Below are 16847 nucleotides of genomic sequence, written 5' to 3'. Positions count from 1 at the left end.
CGCCGTGATCCATGCAACATCCCTGCCGTCACCGGGGCTTAAAAGCCTCTACAAAGTGTAGCCAAGGGCTTTTCTGGAATTGGCCCCCGCAGCCGAGGCTGACAGCGGAGAACCACTGCTGCATAACTCAGCTTACGCCACCAATCACTCCCCATGCTCAAGGCGACACGCTGCCTGTGACATCCCGGCAGCCAAGCTTTCCTTTTAAAGTGAATTCAGTAAATGCAGAGGGTCAGTGACACACCTCACCCTTGGTCAAAATCCAACATTCACAAGTATGTTTCTGGGATCTAACAATCATCATCAATTATTTTCAGAATCGGAAAACGTCAGGCCTGAAAGGGGGCCTTGGAGGCATGGGGCACCCCTCCACACCCATGGGGAGCTGGCATCGACGACCGCCTGCCAGCTGGCCGGGGCCGGGAGCAGACCCTGGCTCTGCTGGCTTCTTGCCGGCCGGTGTTCAGTGATGGGTACGCGCTGGGCTCCGACGGCACACACATCCATGACCCTGCAGGCAGTTCTGGGACGCACTCGTCTTAAGTGAGTGCGGTAACTCCATGAAAGAAACCCCCCCAATCCAACCTCCGCAGGGCAGTTAAACTTCGGTTTGTTAAATACAGCAGATTCGTAAAAAGAACTCTCGTGCTATTAGGATCTTGGAAAGCAGTGCACCCAATTCCTCACCTTTTACAGATGAAGCCTGCTGAGCCACGGACTTTCTGGTGATGTTACCTCGAATTTGTGACAGACTGTGAAGGCGAGTCCATGGGACTTCAGGTTGGTGGCGTTGTTACAACATTAAGGAGATGAGATTTGGGGCGGGGGCGAGGAAAAGAGAAGTACTTGTTAGGTCGTATGAAGTGGAAATGCTTGAAGAAGAAGAATATATTTAAAATACTGATTGGATTGTGCGCCAGCATTACTTAATAAAGCTAAGATTATTACAGTGCCACACCTTAGAGAATTTTGAGCCTTTCGATTATTTATAACCAACCAATCTACGAAATGACAGCCTTAATGACCGGATTTGGGGAAGAGAGAACATTTCTGACACATCATTTGGCTCTGGTATTTCAAACACGAAGCAAGTACGAAACTAACCTTAACTTATGAATGGTATTCCTTGGGCTTCAGTAGACAAACTGAATGATGATAAAGTTTTAAGAGAGATTAAATATCATGACTGAGGATAGAGAGCTACCTAACAAGGGCTAGGATTTAAATTTAGGTGTATCTCACTCAAAACCTCTTCTCTTTCCTCCTACTCCTATCATGTCTCTGAATGAAACAACAGTTTTTAGACTGATAGATGTATAATTAGAAAATAAATCTTTCCAACAGCATAGGTGAAACCACCCTTCATATATATGCTTGTAAAATCCATCAAATGCAGATATCCAGTGCTCAGGAAATGAGCACATGTTCTCATACACACACTGGGCTGGGCGTCATCACCTCCCTGCCACCTCGGAGGACGTGGGACAGAAACACAAATGGACATAAACGGGGGAGCCCCTCTGTCACCCTTCCTAGAAGATGGCATTGTTTCCCTGTCAGCTTGGGAGAAGATCTTCGGCATGAGCATGACTGGAATTAACTCTGATTCCTTGAAAGGACAAGCCAGGCGGTAAGGCATCAAAAGGTTTCCGCTGAAGGGCACTTCAGTGACAGCTTGTCAGGAAAAGCACAATTGGAGCTGCGACCCTAGATCTATGGGGAAATTCTGAGCAAACACTTCTTAAATAAGGCGGCTGAACTTTACCATTTTCAGACTGTGGTTTTGTATTGTTTTTTCTTTTTGAAGGCAGAGAGGGTGAGAGAGTTTTTTGAGAAATGATAAAGGAGACCAGCCCCTAGGGATAAACTATTCATGAGCCTACAGAGGGGAAGCTGCTACCTTCTAATAAGAGCTCTAAATGGACCATCAGAAAAAGGAACACACATCTTCCCTCCCCCTCTCCTACGTGTTGTTTACCTTCTGTGAAGATAAGGCCACCCAGGTGACCCCTCTTCTGAGAACTGGCTAAAAAGTGAGAACAGATGCAGGCCTATCCTTCTCCTAACTGTGCGTCCTTGGGAGAATTATTCAAACACGCCAAGTCTGAATTTCCTCATCGAGCACACAAGGATACTAGTATCTTTCTCACGAGGCTGCTCTCAGGCATTCAAAGTGCTTGTGTAATACACGGAGTCCATGCCCAGAGAGGGCGCGACGAACTGACACTGGTGAGGAGACCCCCCCTCCCCCCATCTATCAAATCATCCCTTTACAGATGCAGGAAACAGGGCGAACAAACCACCTGCCCAAGATCACACGGCAAGTTACTACCAGAGCTGAGATAGGCACGTTCACCTCTTGCCCCTGAGATCAATGTACTTTCTGCTCCGGAATTGTTAATATCTGCTTCCACTTTAGGTGTTTCAGCAACAAAAAGGCTTTTCGAGGAATTCAAGAGTGAGCAGCTCTGGCAGACTAGACTAGGAGACTCATCTGCTAGACTAGATGGGAGAATGACAGATACCATGATAAAAATTCCCAATGAAACCCGTGCCAAAGTTTTCTATAAACAGCACTACTATTTGAGCTCTTGTGAACATGAAATATGCCGAAGAACTATTAGTGTACATAAAAAGGCAGGGGTGATACAGGCTTCCTCTAGAAAGGAAGTGGAATCTTGTTCTGTGCGTGTCAACCTTGGAGGAATGAAGCAAATTTAATGGGTGGTCTCCAACTGAGAGACATTTCTTCTAGAAGAATGCCAACTGTGGGAAAATACTCTTGTCCCAGACTTGAGGAAATAAAGGAATTTCCAGAAAAAGCAGAGAGGAAATTAGTTTAAATTCTTGCATGAAGAAGTCTTTTTATAGCTGCAGAGGAACTATATATTGAACAGGCTGAAAAAATAAATGTCATACATAGGCCAAGCTATAAAACTAAACAAACCCTTCTCATTGCCCTGCTTTCTTAAACCTTCTGAGGAGGCTGGGGAATTTTTTATTCATATTGAGAGGATTCATATATCCAAAAGACATAGGGTTCACTTAGGGCGCAATTCTGGTCACTGTATATAAATTCATGTTGATTTCCTAAGGATTTTTATTCAAGTCCAAGACAGAGTACATAAATCTCCTTCGCCTCTGACTGCTTTAGTGTTATTTTTTTAATATGCAGATTGATGCTTTGATCTAATCTTAGCTGGTCTATAGAAGCACAGGGGAAAGCACTGCTGGGATATGCCAGTAAACCCTATGCTGTGTTCCATGAAATGAGTGAACAGATGGTATCTAGAACAGGGAGGATGGGCTTGGCTCCAAAACAGTCAAAGCCAGAAAGAACTTCTGTGAGGTTCTGATGGACCTCTTAATTCCACCCCAACTCTGTCTCCGAAAAACTTACAAAACCAATTCATAATTATATGGCATAGAGTGGGTGCTCGATAAACAGGGAAAGAAACTGTGGGCATGGATTGCAAGACACACAGTGCGTTTGTGTTTCACGTAGCTGAGACGCCGGCCAGGGGGCAGGGTGGAGTCAAATCAGACAGAAAGAGTATTAACGCTGAGGAGGGGCTGGGGAGAGCATTCCCATCCCTTACCCATTATTGCTCTTCAAATGCCACTCCATTTTCTTTGAAAGAAAGTGTTCTCCTCAAAGGTATGCTTTAGTACCCATAGCATGTCTTCTACCAGAAAGGAAAGCAACATAAATAAAATAATTCAATCTTTTGACTTTCCTCGTAGCAGAAAGGTTAGACCAAGAGAAGTTTTAGAAATTTACGATGGCATAAATACACGGCTGGCTTACACCTTCGCTCACCTATAGCCTAAACTCTGGAAAGTTAAGATCTTGGTGAAAAATGGTCAAGGGAAGCTGAGCATAGAGTAATTTACTCTAAAATGTATCATTATTTCTGCAAATAATCAGGAAGGGGACAGATATTGATGTGAAATGTTGAACCATGGCATTTTAGAAGTGGAAGTAGCCTTAGAAACTACAGCGTAACCCTTTGATTTTACAGATAAGAAGCTGAAGGCTTGTAGTTCCAGCTCCGAATGACTTAGGTTTCCCAGCCTCAAGTATCAGTCAGTGTCTGAGGCATTCAATTTTATTTTTCTCAATTAAGAAAAAATTGAGGACTGGTTATATAGTTCTTTTTTAGGGGAAGGGAGAATTTTTTTTTATTGTGAAAAAAAACCCCACAAAAAGTTACCATTTTAACCAATTTTAAGCGTATAGTTCAGTAGTGTTAAGTACATTCACATTATTGTAAAACATATCTCTAGAACTTTTTCATCCTGAAAAACTGAAACTGTCCCCATTAAACGCTAACTCCCTTTTCCCGCTCCCCCAGCCCCTGGCAACCAACATCCTACTTTCTACCTCCTTGAATTTGACCACTTTGGGGACCTCATATAAGCGGAGTCACACGGTATTGGTCCTTTTGTGTCCGGCTTAGTTCACTGAGTATAGTCCTCAAGGTCCATCCATGTTGCAGCCTGTGTCAGAATTTCCTTCCTTTTAAGGGCTGAATAATATTCCACTGTATGTAAATGCCACCTTTTGTTTATCCATCCGTCAGTGGAAATTTGGGTTGCTTCTACCTCTTGGATATTGTGAATAATGTATAATTCTTTCCATGTATTTTAAATGCCCCTAATGTATGGACTGACTTTCCTCTCCTTCATAAAAACAATTTCCAAGTAAATTTTAGAGATTCCCCTGAAACTACCAAAATGGTACTTAAGCTGAAAGTGTACTTGAAGAGAGATGAAGTGCATTATTACTTTTCCCCACAAGACATACAGTGTTTTAACACTCCTACCTTTTCACAGGCTGTTCTACAGGGCGACCACTGGGGGCAGGTAAGGCATCCCTTTCACTCAAGTCTGACCACCCCCTGGGGCACCCGCACTGGCTCTGCGGAGACCCACGTGAGAGAGGCCTGTCACTGTTCAGTGGCTTCTCATCTCACGACAGGCACATTCAGAAAGTGATTGCGGGACGTTCCTCTTGAACGGTCATTAGAAAACTAAACCATGAAGTACCAAATGAAAGTAAAAAATATGGTTTCAGAGACTTTCACTTATCACCACCCAAAAGGCCAATCAACTGGGCACATTACTTCGCTTTTAGTGATCCACAAAAATAATAAGTGTAAGCTGAACACTGAAAGTGCTTCATCGCACATATACACACACTCAGGTTAACTAAAGGGCTGCTACCCATAACATCAACCCCTTTCCTAGTGTCTTTAATGGTTGTACATTATGTCTGCTCTGAACCGCTTACAACGGCAGGTTCATAGTTCTGGGTCTGACACAGCCACTATTTGAATTGCTTCATTAAAAAAAAACACTAGCTTAAGAACAGCTGATGTGGTATGGAATCTTGTCATCACTAAAAAGCTGCTGGCAAAAATGGTATAACTCCAACACCTTGCTGTTATCCAGAATCAGAAAACATAATATCCAGTTGATCTTCTCAGTGTAAAATTACATACTACAGTAACAATATATTTCTTCATCCAAATACTTATGTTACACACAAACCTTGTTTAGCTGGATACACGTATATCCCATCACTGGTAGAGTAACCAAACATTATCTGGGTGTAAGTTCAGTGCTCAATTCACTAGCCTACGTGAACGAGTGGTTGGGAACCTCTATTACCCAGGTCTGCTCTCTCAGAGCCCAGAAGACGGAAGGGTCGCCTTGCCAGGGTGCACTCTGATGAACAGAGAGTATCACACAGCTGTAAATAAACCCACACTTTGCACAGGTATTTTAGTTTTCACCAGGTTTAAAGAAAAAGGTGCTACACATTTAAGATTTAGCTGACGTCACAACCGTAATTCATGTGTTCAAGGAGATCTCATCAGAGGGTAGAAACACAGGCCCGGCACCTCCTCGGTTACTGCAGATGCAGAGTTTCCCAGTCCCAACTGTCTCTTCTACTTCTTTTTCTCTCACAGACATGTGGCTATTAAGCTAGGTATATAACCGTATTTTGAAATGCTTGGAAAATGTTTTCTCTTTGATAAACACACAACCTCTGTGGGTTACCTGGGGTGGGAACCCCCTCTTCCCCCTGCGGTTATGGAGCACGGCTAAGTAGCACTTCACAATAAGGCTGGTTACGGTTGTTTACAATCCTCAGGGGCATGACCAACTGCAGAGCTGTAATAAGTGGGGGTGATTAACTGATCGTTAGTCGAATAAATGTCTTATAGAGGGGAATCAGAAGGAATATCTCCAGAACAGCAATACGGAAAAAAGAACAAAGATGAAAGCAAAGTCTGGTTGACTTTCTTGCTCCTATTTCTGGTGTGAAACACCCAAGGAGCCCTGTTTCCTGTCTCAGGTAGAAAGTCCTCAGTTACTTCTTTGCTGCCTAGATGGTGACAGCTGTTTGTCCGGCTTCTGTGCGTCCTTCCTGGCGCTGGCTGGCACACACACAAAGGGCCTCTCCCACTTTTCGGATCCCACTTGGGAAGCAGACAGGGAAACTAGGTTTAATGGGGGCTAGTCCAGAACTTGCTTCCAGCAGAGAAAGAACTCACAAGAGCTGCCAGGGTCCAGATGTCTTTACAGAACCATTTTATACGGAAATAATGGGAGTTTACAGAAAAGTGGGAGAATGTCTCTGCTAGCTATGGGATAGGATAGGATGCACGTAGCTGGAAAGAGAGAGGATTCTAACTTTCAGGGGAAGAGGTGGTCCGTGGCAAAGAAAGAACAAGCGTGTGTCTGGCTCCTAGTCCACAGGCCATAATTAAGGAGAATGAATGAAAGCAGCCTGACTGGCTTATACAGGGGCAACGCGATCTGCCCTTTTACTTCTTGCAATCAGAGTAATCCTTAGGAGCAGCGTGAAAGGCCAGTGAGAAATGCTGGTGCTACTAGAATCCTTCAGGGTTGCCCCATGAAGACTAAGTATCTCTGCACAGTAAGGATACAAAGGAAGGATGACCTCTGAGGAGAGGCTGGGCTACGATGATGTGGTCCTTAAATATCTGGGGAACAAAACTGGGAGATGACTTAAGAGTATCTCTATCCTTTGGTTTCTACTGACTCAGGAGCTCACATCCTTGAACTTCTGAGTTTGCCCTCAGGAATTAGGGTCCTGAGGTCAGGTCTGGCCAGCTGCCCTTAGACAAGGCATCCACCTTTCCTGCACCGTGGCTTCTCTACCCCAAGAGAATCAGAAGAAACTCTTTTCTCAGAGACTTCTTTAAAAAATGCGAAATCTTACCGTGCTTACAGTGGTGTCATTAGTGTCACGGCTGACTGAAGCGAGACCCACTTTAAGGACTGGACAGCAGGAGGCGGGGACCAGTGCTGAGAGGACGATTTCTGTTTGAGTGCTGCCCTTACGGGTGTGCGTGTCTGGCGCCTGAAAGGTGGCTGTAGGCTTTCTCATCCACGGAAAATGGTGCTGAGATCGACGTGCATCCTGGTGGACGGTCTTTGAGTCCAAGTATCAAGTGGAAGAGGGACTTGATGGGAAGGATATTGTAGCTCATGAGGGTAATGTCTCAAGATCCTCATCAGACTTCCACTTTCCTTTCATGGATCCTTTGCATGAACCATGCGAGGTTGTGGGCAGCCAACAAGATACCACGATTTTGGTGGCACAGACCCTGGACTGAGGTGTTCGACCCCAGGGGACGAACTTCATAGATTCATTTAGTCCACAAACAATTAAGAGCCAACTCCGTGCGGGCTGGTCCAGATCTCCTGATCAGCAGCAATACAAGCATTTACGACGCGCCAGCACCTTTCTAAGGGCCTCACGTATACTAACCTGCTTTATCCTCACCGTAACCCACCTGCGTTTTACGTCAGGCACTGAGAGGTTGAACACCTGGTTGAAGGTCACACTGCGACCAGAGGAGTCAGGACTGGAACCCAGGCAGGCGGGCCCCACAGCCCATGCTCCTGCCTCCTGGGCAGCGGTGACCATGACAGCTGAGACCCCTGTCCTCGTGGAAGAGGAGAAAACAGACAGGGCAACAAGTGATGCTATTTTTGGTGCTGATAAGTGCCGTGAGGAACTCTGAAGCAGGGTAAGGGGGCAGGGGTAAGGGGGCAGGGGTAAGGGGGCAGGGGTAAGGGGGCAGGGGGCAGAGCCAAGTGTGGTCAGGGAAGCCCTCTGTGATGACGAGCAACCTCAGTGAAAGCCTGAGTGAAAAGGGGGTCCAGCTCTGCGAAGGCCTGGGGAGACTATTCCAGGCAAGGGGACAAAGGCTCCCAGAGGGTTACCGGCTGGGGGTAGGGTGCCGGGGCAGCAAGGGGTCATGGAATGGCGCGGGTGAGGGAGACAGGCCGTGGAGGGTCTCTGCCGACTTCACGAGGACTGCAGGCTCGTCGCCGGGGATGAAGCCCCTGCAGGGTTTTGAGCAGGGCTGTAACCTGCTCTGATTTTTCACCCTGGCAGCCTGTGGAGAAGAGACCACTGGGGCAGACAGGGAGGCTAGTTAGAAGCTGTCACAGTGGCCAGTGTGACGAAAATACAGATGCTATTTTAGGCCTTTAGGCCAAGGCCAGCTTCGCAGGCTTAAAGCGAGGGGGCTTGGGGAATCGCCTGCATCTCGTAAGCTAACTCGGGTCAACATGAAGCTCGGGTTCAGGAGCAATCTTGACGTGAAAGGGAAGCACCCGCTGCTCTGCTAGTTAACACAGACGCCCTGGGCCCGGAAGCGGGCCGCACGGGCTCTGCACCCCATCAAGGAAGGTGCACCTGGCAGGCGGTCCTGGGGAGGGCCCGACCCGCGGCTCCAGAGCTTGAGTCTGTGTTGTGTGGATTCCCTGGGAAGGTCTGGTGAGACCCAGTCTGTCCTTTCTTTTTTTTCTTCTTTTCTAAAAGCATTTCAAACCAAGAAGTGACACAGACAATTGCATAACTAAAGAAATGGTGGCACGGATTACTTACAGGTCCCTTTTCTAAGCACTTTCTACTCTGAGCAACTTTACAGTAAAAGATAAAACCAGCCTGTTTCGAAGGTGCTTGCCAACTTCTGCATGGGAAAGTGCCAAAGAACTGAATCTTCCTGAGTTTATGCAAAATAAGGACGCAGGCTGCTTGTTTTTCCAAGTTCCAGTGCTAAAGCATCCCATAAAATTCAACCACTGATGCATGGAAAATGCCATTGTTCTAGAGTTTTTAAAATGGCAACTCCTTTCTCTGCCACTATTAACATACATGCAAATGTGCAGACCAGCTTCTTTTTCTGACTATCCTATTATCTTTTCATGCTCTTAGTTAAAGATCATTTCCTAGGCTTGTCTGAATGTGGCCAAGTTATCCTATTGCTAGATAACTGTAGAACTCAAGGAGAGTTGTCAGAATCTGAAATGTTATTCTAGAAGGGATTGTTCCATTATGTAGGCAACATAACAAGACTATTAATTTTGACATAAAACGAAAACTAGTTTTTAGTACTGCTTCTTTTTTGAATTGTTTAGAGTCAAGCATGAAGAAGGGTCAGAGATATAAACATATATCCTGATACACATGTCATATATCATGATATGACATAATGTCAGCCAAGCTGGCATCTCCTGACAATGCTAAAGAAGCCCTTTCCAACACACTCACAGATCTTAGGAAAATGTAAGGGGCTTCCCTCTACCCCTGAACAAATTTACTGCAAGGAAGAGAGAAAAACGAAGGGAAGCAGAAATGGAGCTTATGGTGTGACTGTTGCTGAATCAGAGAAAAAGAGTGAAAAGGTTGATTTTTTAGAGGGTGAGAAAACCAATCGACAGCAGGCTGCTTTAGCCTTTGGCTCCCTGATTAATTTTGCAGAGACAAGGACACATCACACCACCCAGGGGGCCAGGCTGCTGCAGACGCTCCATCTACCTCACGAGAAAGAGCAAAGCAAGCACAAGCCAAGGCAACCGCCAGCACTTCTACAGGAGGAAAATAAAAACCCCTCGCCGGGTCCTTCTGGGGTCAGTGCCTAAGCAGCTGTGCTTCACACCGTTTGCACCTGCAGATACACCTTCCACATGCAACAAAATTTAGGTTCACAGCGGTGTCTTCAAGAAAAGGGCAACATGATCTTGAATTATGACTTCAAAATACTAGGAAAGGGCTTCCCTGGTGGCGCAGTGGTTAAGACTCCGCCTGCCAATGCAGGGGACACGGGTTTGAGCCCTGGTCTGGGAAGATCCCACATGCCGCGGAACCACAACTACTGAGCTTGCGTGCCACAACTATTGAAGCCCATGAGCCTAGAGCCCATGCTCTGCAACAAAAGAAGCCACCGCAATGAGAAGCTCACGCACCACAACGAAGAGTAGCCCCTGCTCGCCGCAACTAGAGAAAGCCCGCGCACAGCAGTGAAGACCCAACGCAGCCAAAAATAAATAAATAAATTTATATACATAAAAAAAAAACTAGGAAAAGTAGATTACATTTATACTCTGTGACACATGTCCACGTATCAATGTGTAATATATCTAACGAAGAGACAAAATTTAAAGAAAGTTTCTTATACTTACAGCATGAACGTCTAGTAAACTATGGGAACTCAGCTTCCCAGAAGGATGCATTCCCTGGAAATTCTGGATAGCTGATATTTACGTACTCCTTGATTCAATAATATGACAGGTCATCTTTCTTTGTGCACATGAATAAGAAGAAGAGAGTTTCGGGCTTCCCTGGTGGCGCAGTGGTTAAGAATCTGCCTGCCAATGCAGGGGACACAGGTTCGAGCCCTGGTCCGGGAAGATCCCACATGCCACAGAGCAACTAAGCCCGTGCACCACAACTACTGAGCCTGCGCTCTACAGCCCGCGAGCCACAACTACTGAGCCCACGTGCCACAACCACTGAAGCCCAGGCGCCTAGAGCCCGTGCTCCACAACAAGAGAAGCCACTGCAGTGAGAAGCCCGCGCACCACAAGGAAGAGTAGTCCCTGCTTGTCACAACTAGAGAAAGCCTGTGCACAGCAACGAAGACCCAACACAGCCAAAAATAAAAATAAATAAAAAAGAGGAAGAGAGTTTCATGATCCCGTGGTGTGAATCACAAACACCAATCAAGGGGGACGTGTCAAAGCTTAAAGCTCTTAACGAAAAACCGTACATCACTGAACTATCTTACCTGTCGACGGATTATTCCAAGGTCTCTTCTGGCTTTATTCATTAGGGCTTGAATTTGCACAGGATCCTTTACATTCTTATTTTCTCTGAAGGCATCTCTTATCCTCCTGATGGCGTAAGTTCTAAATGAATTCAGGGAAAAAAGGAAAAGGTGTCAGTGTGTCTGAAACGATGCTTTTAAAAATGAATTCAAAAGTGGTTCCTTCGGAATTAGCTGTCTGCTGGGCCCCTGTGGATCATCACCTCTGCTCTCTGCTCCTGGGACAGGCCCATCCATGACTGTCCTGGGACGACTGAGCAGACAGATTCGGGGACATGAATCTTCTCCAAACAAGCCAGGTGTGAATGGTAAAGTGCTACTGAAACACTCCTTAGATTATTGGCGCTTCACGTTTATTCACATCTGGCCTCCCTCCATTAACGTGGATAACTGAACCTTCGACGTGCAGAGACAACACGGCAATGGACAGGCGCCACGATGCACTGCACATGCGTGTACCAAGACGGTGAGTGAGGCCACGCTTGGGTCAGCGTTCCAGTCTCATCCCACCTTCTCTTGTGGAACAGAACAGGCAAGGATCCATCCTGCGATCCTGCCACCGTTGAGCGTGGCGATGACACCAAAATGCTCTGCTCCATCTCTAAAGTGCACACACGTGCACATGCATAAACACCCCTCAGCCCCGCCCAACACACATCACATGCAGTTCAGGGCAGCGGTTTAAGCGCGAGCCTTGCACATCAGACAGGCTTGGGTTTGAACTCTTTTCCCAGTTCCTTCTGTTTGTGAGAACCTGGGCAACCTTCTTAACATAAGCCCCTGTTTCCTCATCTTACGCCTGTCAAACAGGCATAATACTGCCCACCTCTCAGGGATGCTGGGAAGGTTAGGCTTTATAATGTGTGTCTGGAATTTGGTATGAAACCTATACATAGAAAAACTCAAGAAATAAAAGCTATTTTTTTCTTCTTCCTCTTCTTGTTACACCTTAATGCAATTAGTACCCCCTCTCCTCACGTCAGCCTGTGCTTCACCCTGCACCCTCGGGGTCACACCAGGCTGTCGTGTGGATAATTAGCCACAGTAGACGATTCAAAAGTCGGTAACCTCTGGACTCCCACACTCAGAGAGTGATGGCCTTAACCCCGACGCCTGCCCAGCCTCACCAGACAGAAACGAGGACCAAGGAGACGCAGCCCAAGTCAGACAGACCAGACGCGACTGTCTCCAGTGTTTGTATGATCTCAGGTTGCTCTGCACTTACCTTGAAACACCAGCTAAAGAATCCACATGAAACCATTAGTTCCATTTAGAAACAGAAGAACGGAAAAAGCGGCAAAGCAATGAGGAAAGGGGAATGCAATTTCCTTGGGAGCTGGGGGATGGATCCAACTGAACTGGGAAACCTTACTTTGGAGAGGACTAATTTTGTTTTAGATAAACGTTCCTAACGTAAAAGAAAATTAAACATTCAAATATCAAGTCCATCTGCATTTAAAAGCAAGAGAAAATGAAATCTTGTAACGTTAAGAACCATAAGGAGAAAAGTAGACAGTTTAGGAGCCTGCACTTTAGGATGTGAGCTGCTGCGGAGACTTTCATCTTAGCCCCACGGGAACCTTCTGGGGTGTTTGCCGCGGAGCTTCTGGGTGCTCGGCATCTATCTCAGGGTCACGAGGATTGGAAGCGGATATACATACGTAGATTTATATAGATTTTCCTCACGTACAGCTGCTAATCTAACAAGACAGCAGGCAGCAGCTGGGCGGCTAAAGCAATCTCTGACACCTTCCGTGCACAACATACTGGTTATTTGTGTCACACAACATCTCTGTTCTCCCTCACACCCACACGCTCCTCCAAAACAGTTTCTTTCTGCTGGTGATGGGAGTAGAGAAGGAACAAAATAGTTGAATTCTAATATTTCGTTCCATATGCAGACTTGGTTTTACAACAGGAATTTACCTCAGGGAATCATCCAGTGTTTTAATTCTTCTTTTTGGAAAAATAAAATGGGCAATAGTAGTCATTACTAAATTCATTCTTCTAAAAGCCAGCAACTAGCCAGAATAGCTAGGAACAGAGGAGTATGTCTCGGAATGCAACGACCTAAGTTCTTCTAAAGTTTAAGGAAATTAGAAAATAGCTGAAGACATTCAACAATTTGTATCATTTGAGGTCAAGGTCAGCGTTCTAAGTGTGCTTTTGTGTATTCTAGTCTCCCCAAATCTCCAAAGTCTATGCCTAAAGGAACGAAGCTCTTGATCTTCCATTTAAATGTGTCTGAAGCAATCAAAAGCTGTCATTCAAATTCTGGCTACACCTGTGGAATGAGTGACGGAACGGTTCCCTCCCCCCTTTCTTGCTCCTCCTCCCCCTCCACGTCTAGAACACAGGCATTTCCCTTTGCCCCAAGAGAAGACACCGCACTGGTTCTGGACCATAAAACCACTACTGCATGAACAGTTTTTAGCTATATGATTCTTATCTCAAATGGTCGTCATTTTGTGAAGGTAATCACAAATCGGGCTGAGCCTTCTCATTTTCTAAGAAGGGGCTAACCACCAATTATTTCAATCCTGCCCCGCCTTGGTTTTTATCATTTGCGTTTTTTTCACCGCTGCCAAGGGAAACCATTTATCCTCGAACACGTTCTTGCCATCAGTCCCTTGACTGTATCCCTGAGCAAGAACAGTTCGAGGAAAAACGTGAGATGCCGCCATGGAGATGGCCGCCAGCTGCTGCACGATGGCTTGCATTAGGGCGACCCTAGCGTGAGCCAGAGGCTGTCTGAGATAAGACACAAAAAATGAACACGTAAGGGGCAACAGAAGAGCAACGGCTACCCGAGAAAGTGGACGGCATCCACAGAAACAGCAGGGGATTCTGCTCACACATCGCTGCTCTGCCTGCACCCTCCCGAAGCTTTGCAGTTCCTTAGCGCTACTTTGTGCAGGAGATTCCCACGAGTCTTTTCTTCTCCACCCCCCCTCCCCCCTCCATGCCAACAGACCTCCGGTGTACACAGGTTCTACTGGCTATCCTTTCCCCACTGCAAGGATCAAACTCCTCTGTGAGATTCTTCCAGCCACTCCAATGTCCCTGGCGCAGAGCAATACGGCCGGCAGTAATGACGGCTCTAGAGTGCCTGAGGTCCTGCTTCGCCTCTTTCCAGACCACTGTCAGCCAAATGCAGGCCACGATAATCACCGCCGCCCAGCACCTGGAGGCTCACATTGGCTTCAGCGGGCAAGAGGTGGGATCTGGAAACCAGCTGCTGTAATATCCTCACTTCTGACATCCTTCGTCACCACCCCACATGCTGGCTTCTCTGCTCATCCATCCTGTAGAAACATCTGTGCTTTCTCCCCTTCCACAGCCCCAAGCCAAGTATCCCAGTAACAAAACGACTCAACCCTTTCTCTTGGCCTCTTTGGGGCAAACTCCTGCACCTGCTTGGAAGGACGTCCTCCATCCACCTGCCTTAACTCGGAGGTGCCCTGCTCCTGAAGACATGCTTCCCTCGCAGCCATCAGGGGGAAGCTGCTTCATCCTGCCTCCAGACTCCACGGGGTTGAGAGGAGAGTACTGCTAGGCCCTTGGACCCTACTGCTGCTTCCGGATCATCTGTTCACCCTACACACCCTTGAGGCCACACTACCTGATGAAACCATGTTGTGTGCCCCCGTGACACTGCTGTCTGCTCACTTCTTGAGATCAAGTCTTAAGATTCATCAAGCCTTAATATCTAAAGGCCCCTCAGTGCATACATAGGCCACCAATTTTAGGTAACAAAAATTTTCGTAATATGTAGTAAAGTAAGATCTTTAAAGTCAACTTTTATAGTGAGACATGATAGTGTTTGCAAACTGTTACTGAGGTGTCTATCTTTGCTCTGCGGATGGAGAGTTCCGCAGCTGGCTCGTCTCTCCTCTTATCCTTTAGGTCTACTAGCTGTTTCCTCCTAGTCTTCTGTGCGGGCTTATCTGACTCTGCTACCTCTTGTATGTTGTATTCTCTAGGGCTCCATATTGGACCTCATTTTAATAACATGTCTTCCAGTAAACGCGTCTACGCCCAAGGTTTCAACTACCATATATGTATATATGCCATTGGCTACCAGAACTTTCTCTAGAAAGTTTTGGTAGAACCCCAATCCATAGAACCCAACTGCCTTCTGGACTTGCCAACAAAAGGCGCTCACTATGCCCACGACAAATTCTCCCACTGAACGCTTTCCAAACTGAAGTTATCATCTTCTTCTCCCTTTTCCCCAGTGGCCAGCATTTCATTCCTAGGTAGGAGCATCCTCAGACAGCCAACCGTCCAAGTCAGATATCTGGGTATTCATCCTAAATTCCTTCCTTTCCCTTAACTCCTTACGTTAGACAATCACAAAATCTTACTGTTTCAACCTACAGTCTTCTGCATTATCTTCCACTTCTCCAAACCCTCAGCTCTAATCTTGGTTCAGGCTCTCACCTCAGATTAATGCAAGAGTCTTGGGATTATGGTGTACGTATGCTGTGTATAATAAAATGCATAGTAACAGCTTTAGAGGAAAAGCTCAAGGACCATTTGAAGGTCATAAGTACTCTGGGTAAGGAACAGAGCAGAAAGCTTCCTTCTTGTGAACGTTTAAGTTCCCACTGGAATGGTAGCCCCACGCAGTATGGACTTCTATCTTCCTTGTGCCTGGCTCAGAGGGTGCTTAATAAATATTTACTAAATATACAAACTTATCCAAATATCATATCAAAGAGACCTTCAAGAAAAATACTAATAATCACAACAAAGAGTAAGAAACTGATAAAGAAATAGAATGAAAAGGGTTTTAGCACAAAGATTGAATTAACCTCTGAAAGGGAATGATTACAAAATTCACCATGAGAATCCAATGAAGAAGTCTAGGAGGCCTATCATGTAAGCACTATGGGAGGTGGAGATCAACAAGGTTACTGGCCTCAGGGGCGGCTGGAGGATGAAATCCACACCCAAATCATGAAAGAGGAAATAAGAGCCAGGCAAAGGGAACTCAGAGGGGCTGAGGAGACTCTCTGGGGCAATGGAACAGTTCTTGACTGTATATTGGTCAAAAGGTTGAGCCTCACACTTAAAGTGGATGCTTTATTGTATGTAAATTATTCAATAGGTTGACTTTTAAAGAAAATTGAAAGATAAATAGTATAGGAGCTACATTACATTTGCCCTCTTTTAAGAAAAGCAAAAAAAGGAAAAAAAAAACCCCACCAAAGACTGCAATGTTAGAGGATAATTATGTACACAGCTGATGGAAGTAAAAGTTAACAGTTATTACAGAAGCCAGAAGAGAGGACAAACTAGGAAATCAAGTCTAAAACACAGAAAGATAAGTTGATGAGAAATATGTAAGAAAAAAATAACCTTCAGAAGAGGGCAAAGGTATATAACCTATGAATAATAAGTGTGAACAAAGTGGACTGTAGGTAATTAAAGTTCTAATGGAGAAAATGTTTCAGAAGTGATTATAAAAAATTGAGACGGTTCATTGAGATTTAACAACCAGATGACAATGCCAAGATATTTACTTTTAAAACCTTGAACTCCAAGGTCAGAGGAAAAATATTTTAAGAAAGGATAAAAAAAGAACTTTAAGCAGGTAATACTGAACACAATAGAGATAAGTATAACCTCAGATTTCTATTTTCAAAATCCACAAAGAAAAGGGCTGCTTTCTAGTCATTTGCAGTG

At 45.6% G+C, this 16847-nt stretch overlaps 1 protein-coding gene across 2 annotated transcripts in view; it reads right to left on the bottom strand.

The window, feature by feature from the left end:
• Positions 1–16847, bottom strand: part of LYRM4 (LYR motif containing 4) — a 120836-nt gene that overhangs the window by 76939 nt on the left and 27050 nt on the right. Inside the window, exons 2-3 of one of the 2 annotated variants that reach the window (XM_057554789.1) lie at positions 11118–11238; positions 688–774 (exon numbers count right to left, since the gene is read on the bottom strand). In XM_057554789.1, the coding sequence (XP_057410772.1) occupies positions 691–774; positions 11118–11238 (205 nt within the window). In that variant the 3' untranslated portion in view covers positions 688–690. The remainder of the gene's footprint in view (positions 1–687; positions 775–11117; positions 11239–16847) is intronic. The other variant, XM_057554788.1, reaches the window with a different exon arrangement.

The sequence above is a fragment of the Balaenoptera acutorostrata genome, chromosome 10 (genome assembly GCF_949987535.1).
Source record: "Balaenoptera acutorostrata chromosome 10, mBalAcu1.1, whole genome shotgun sequence".
NCBI lineage: Eukaryota > Metazoa > Chordata > Mammalia > Artiodactyla > Balaenopteridae > Balaenoptera > Balaenoptera acutorostrata.
This window is presented reverse-complemented; position numbering and strand designations above follow the sequence as displayed.